Below are 5328 nucleotides of genomic sequence, written 5' to 3'. Positions count from 1 at the left end.
GAGGACTTATAGTAGATACCATCTGCAATATTTTAATAACTTGATCCTCTCTTTATTTTCTATGCAACGAAGTGAATGCAGCATCACACAACGCCTCCCTCTTTCTCATCATCGCTTCACGTGACTGCGCTGGCGTTGAAAGCAAAAAAAACAACAACCCAAAAACAAAACAAAAACCAAGATGCCCCCTGAGACAAAACTTGAGACGACACAATTCTTCCTGGAAACTTTAATTGTTTTGACAACTCCTCACAAGCCAGTGAAGGTCAAGTCCAACAGTGCAGCTGACAGTAATGTACAAGTGCCCTCTCACACTGGCAGGAGGGTGGTGAGGTAAATTCGGTGTTCAATGTCATGATGAAAAATAAAGGCTTTTTTTTTTTCTCTTTACATTGATAATGGCTGCTGACTCTCCAACAGGGAGATCGTTTCATATCTGTTTAAAGACATCGCCTGTCGGAAAAGAGTCTGTTAATGTTCACATATTTCACCAATTCATAACCAAAGTTTAATGATTTCATGGCGTCAATCATTAACTCCTCAAGGAGAAGCTATGACTGCACAAATAGAACAGACATCGTGTTGCAGTGATTTGTTTTTTTTTTAGGTTTTACATCGTAAACATTGTCAGAAGTGCTTCAACTACTTAGATTTTAACAAGAGTGCAATGTCACAGAATCAAATCAAGCCACCTTCTTTCTTTCTTTTTTTTCTTTCTTCTTCTTCTTGTATTTTTTTACAGATCAAACAGCCGACCAACCCAGTCTCCGGTCAAAAGTTGTCATAGTTAATGAGTACAAAACAATTCAAGAGAAAGCTGAGCAGGGCAAATAATGAAAGAAACTTGTGTTGAACTCCACCACGTATCTACACAGGGAGGGCTGCTTCAGTGCACATTCAATATCTCTGCAATGAGCCTGACATGCTACATATTAAACTATTCCAAAAACACTGCAAAGAGTTAACTGATATCGTCATGTGAGGACATTATTGGCAGAGCATAATCACGTTCATTCACTAAAGAGGAAACACAATATTTACATAACGACAAAAAAAGGTTTTAATAAAAATATCTTATAATTACAATAGTCTATTTTAAGCATATAAGTCTTCCTTTCACATACTTTTATAGAACATTTGTGTCTCTATATTTACAATCTTAATTGTCTCGAATCAGAATTGTTCTTCTTTACAATATGAAACATTTCAAGATACCAGAGATGACATCCCTGTTCAACACAAATCATCTATTTTAAACAATAGATGTCCAAAACATGTACAATGATTTTCGCAGTTTAGTAAAGCTTTAAACTGGAGTCATTTTAGTTACTCTTTAAGCACAAATCACAAACAGTTTTCATAGCTGTTGACAGACGGTTTCCAACCAAAAAAAGCTTCTCAGCGTGGGGATTCCATGTTTTCACTCTTTTAGAAAGAAAAAAAAATGTGACAGGAAGTCAAGTGAGAGTAACTTAAACAGGAGTGGAGATGTCTACACACTGAGTCCTTGTTCAATGAAATCGGAAAATCAAAAAAAAAAAAAAAAAGTGATATGAATAGTGATTTTATTTGGGTTTAATTCCTCCCATCGGTTTTGAAATCCCCTTGTGATTGTGCCTCCAGTTGGGTGTGAGTCTCTGGCGAAGCTTTGCTGGCTTTGGAGCGGCTCTGTGCAGCCTGCACACCTGTGGAGGGGATGAATAGAGGCGGGGGGGTGAGCTGCAGAGCTCCAGACTGACTGGCGCCACCGACAAAACAGAGGCCATGCTTGATCAACAACCCAAAACAAACCAGGTCAAACAACAACCACACAGCTCCTCAGGCTGTTGGGCAAGCCTGGCGAGAGGCAGCCGAGACTCTCAGAAAGACTGGAAGAGTGTCACACACAGCGCCTTCATGCTTTTAGACCTATCCAGGTGTGTTTGGATTTTGCGCTGTAAAACTTGGCATTGAACGCCGGCAGCCTGAATGGGACCGAGTGAGAGGGAGCGCATGACAGAGGGAGGAAGGAGTGTGTGCGTAAGAATGAAAGAGAGGGCAAGCTGAGGTTTTAACCCTCTCTTTTTCTCAGATTGCTACACCAGTGACAGTTATTGCGCAAAGCACAGCTGCCTCTGAGGTTGGTGCCAATTTCATGTTCCTCAATTCTGATTTTCTCTGACATCTCCTGGCCTCCCCACAGCACTCTAGAGATTGTCAATTTACACCACATACAGGCTACAGTAATCAGGTTAATGGGGATGCTTCAGTGACCGCCACTTGTGGTGTTTTCTGCTGGCCACATGTGTTTAATAAAATAAATAAATAAACCTCAACAACAACTAAGCCTCTAAAATAACCATTAAAAACATTTCAAATATCGACTTGTAAAATTTGAAACCAACTTACCAATGCAGTGCTCGTGTATCAGCGGCATAAAATCGAGTCCTCCGGCTTTTTGACTATTGACGTCCTCTACAAAAAAGAAAGAAAAGAAAAGAAAGAGAAACATGTTAAACGATGTGCTCTCATGGATAAGAAGACTAAATAAAGGATAGGCCTAAAGCCCTGCGAAATAAATGATATACAGCAGAGCGGCAGAAAATTAGTCGGCTATATCTGCCATAATAAATTCTCTTATAGGCTATTGAATAACAAATTGCCCTTATTGTGCGCAGTGAAGTGGGCTGCAGGCTGAGGTACTTCACCAATCCTGGGATAAGGTGGGCCTCTGACACACACTGTCATTATCATGCAAATCATAAAGCCCGCAATCAAGTGCGCAATCTAACCCACGTCAAATACATTTTTACGCACGATCTTTGAAAGCTGTGGTAAGACAGATATACCGTGTTGATTATTTTCTGTTTTTTTATTCACTAACATGAGAAGGACAATGACACATAACGGGCATGACGCGCTTTGTCTGAGTCTGCCGGGCGGACGGCAGTCTGGCACAGTGAGGTAAACCGGGGTCCCCCGGTAAGTCCCGGTGTAAAGGGGGGGACGGAGAGCCTCGTCCGCCGACTTCAGCTTACCTGGTGGTGGTCAACGTTGAGCACCGTCAGCGGTGTCCTGTTGGGGTTGGAGGCTGGAGGAGGGCAGGTCCCGGTCCGCTGTGGCTGTTGTTTATGGAGAGAAGGGTGCGTCTCCAGGGCCAGCTGCAGGTCCAGGATGTAGTCTATGACATGCTGGAGGATCTCCACTTTGCTGACTTTCTTATCCTGCGGAATGGTGGGAACCAGGCGCTTCAGCCGGCTGTAGCAGTCGTTCATGTCGTACTGCAGGCAGAACAGGTCCTCCTCTTCCATCCTGCACCGGGCGATGTTGAGGCTCTGCTTCGACAGATAGTGCAGGGAGAGCTGGCTGCTGCTGGAGGAGGAGTCCTGGGGGCGGACTGGAGTAACAGCCTTCATCTTAGATAACCAACGGCTCAGAGAGAGGCAACGGAAGATATAAAAAACAAAAAAACAAAAACACAATTACACTACTGGTAGCAGGATGTGTTGGAGATGATACCACGGTGCTGTAAACACAGCGAAAGCTACAACAGCGCAAATGTGCGAGAGGGTAAGATAAACCAAAAGGCGGAATTCTAGTCTGTCAACACATCCCGTGGAGCCTCACAGTTCCTCTTACTTCGGCAGGCTCGGTGTGAAAGGAATGAATAGATTTCCTACATTTATAGAGGAGAGGGGAGGCGCCAAGCCAGCCATCTGACAGATCAGGGAGAGAAGCTGGTCAATCACCGGCAGCCCGCTGCCCACCGACCCGACAACGGAGCCGAGAAAAAGGCGTGTCTCATTCTGTGTTCGCTGCGGTGGGCTGCCTATCGGTAGAAGTGTGAAGTGTGTGTGTGTGTGTGTGTGTGTGTGTGTGTGTGTGTGTGTGTGTGTGTGTGTTGGAGAGAGAGAGAGAGAGAGAGAGAGCAGTCAATTACGCATTATACCCTCGCTGTACAAAGAAATAAGTCTCAAGCATCTTTCCGTCCACTGGCAGAATACAAGAAGTCAGTCTTTCGATAAGCGATTGATCCAGTCAGAGGTGAAGGCATATTCGCACCATTCACCAGGCTGATTAGCGTCGGATTGCATCTTTAGTGCCGTAGTCATTGATGCGTAATTACGCTCAGCCGTTGCTGGTACTGATCACTCTGGTGTCAGATGATCCCGAGACGAACCACCTGCAAAAAAAATCTGTCTTTCTTCACTTTGGAAAATGAAACTCAGAATGTAAACTGACAGCATCCGAATAAATTGACCTCTTATTAATAAAACTGAGGAGAAGTGTACAAGAGATGTCAAATATGTACATTCCTATTTCACTTTTGAACCAGAAGCAGACTTGTGCAGCTCAGAGATGCACTTTTATGGCCGGTTAACATCCCAGTTTGTGTCTGCACTCAGTGGACAGTTGTTTTGTTAAATGTTAATTTCAGTTTATTGTATGCTATTATTATATGCGGTTTCATATATTTCTTAAGTAAATAGTTTGTTTTTAATTTGACGCATATTTTGAATGGGATTTATTTTTTGAACTTCATAACAACCACTGATTGATTTCACGGTTATTCGCTATGAACATGACGAACAAAAGGAAGAAATAAGAATTTTCGCCTTCCCTGGAGCTGCAGCCCTTGTCCTGCAGCTCTAAGGGAGCCGGGACAGGCCAATTTGGCGGCGCCTCCTTGCCATTCCTTCCCCCAGCTGTGTGTTATTGTGCCTCCTACATTCCTCCGCTCTCCAGGCCGCGTCGCCGCTCCGCTCCCTCCCTACAACCGCCTATTGAGTCGCCCCGCCGGGCAGACTGCCTGGCGCCACACATCGGGACCTCATCCATTCACACCCAACTCCTCTCCTTTCTTTCTTTCTTTCTTTCTTTCTTTCTTTCTTTCTTTCTTTCTTTCTTTCTTTCTTTCTTTCTTTCTGGCAGGTTGCCCAGACAACACTGACGCTGGAGCTTCACTACACCCTCTATCCTGAGTGTTTTCCATCCTGGGGGGGGGGGCACTAGCAGAGATGACACCCACCTCAGTACCTCTTTGGAGGTTTAATGTCCCAAACTTTATGGGAACTGCCACATTCTCCTCCGTCATGAATATTGAAAGGCTTAAATGGCTGTAAATGGGGAGCCCATTTTCCTCTTCTCTCTGTCTTCCTTCCTCTGTCTCTGTGTTTTCTGTTGCCATGGGAAGTCACTGTTCTGCTCAGTAATGTGTGCAACAATGTTTGGTTCAGGGACAACTTCAAAGGGACCAGTGGTATGAATCTTTGATGGTAGCCTTTCCACGAGCAACATGGTGCATGAACTCATCGTCCATGACAGGCAGATGATGGACGAGGCCTGAGA

General features: G+C 44.3%; 1 protein-coding gene across 1 annotated transcript; it reads right to left on the bottom strand.

Annotated features, from left to right (window-relative positions):
- Positions 1 to 214: 214 nt before the first annotated feature.
- id4 (inhibitor of DNA binding 4) lies at positions 215 to 3682 on the bottom strand. Its single transcript, XM_008291969.1, has 3 exons — positions 3018 to 3682; positions 2389 to 2454; positions 215 to 1685 (listed from the first exon to the last, which is right to left on the bottom strand). Exons 1-2 carry the CDS (start codon positions 3393 to 3395, stop codon positions 2407 to 2409), a joined length of 426 nt encoding a protein of 141 aa, XP_008290191.1. The 5' UTR covers positions 3396 to 3682; the 3' UTR covers positions 215 to 1685; positions 2389 to 2406.
- Between the last annotated feature and the right edge of the window lie 1646 nt (positions 3683 to 5328).

This window comes from Stegastes partitus, unplaced genomic scaffold (genome assembly GCF_000690725.1).
Source record: "Stegastes partitus isolate 25-593 unplaced genomic scaffold, Stegastes_partitus-1.0.2 Scaffold18, whole genome shotgun sequence".
In the NCBI taxonomy this organism is placed as follows: domain Eukaryota; kingdom Metazoa; phylum Chordata; class Actinopteri; family Pomacentridae; genus Stegastes; species Stegastes partitus.
Note: the sequence above shows the minus strand (reverse complement) of the source record. Positions and strands in the feature narration are given on the sequence as shown.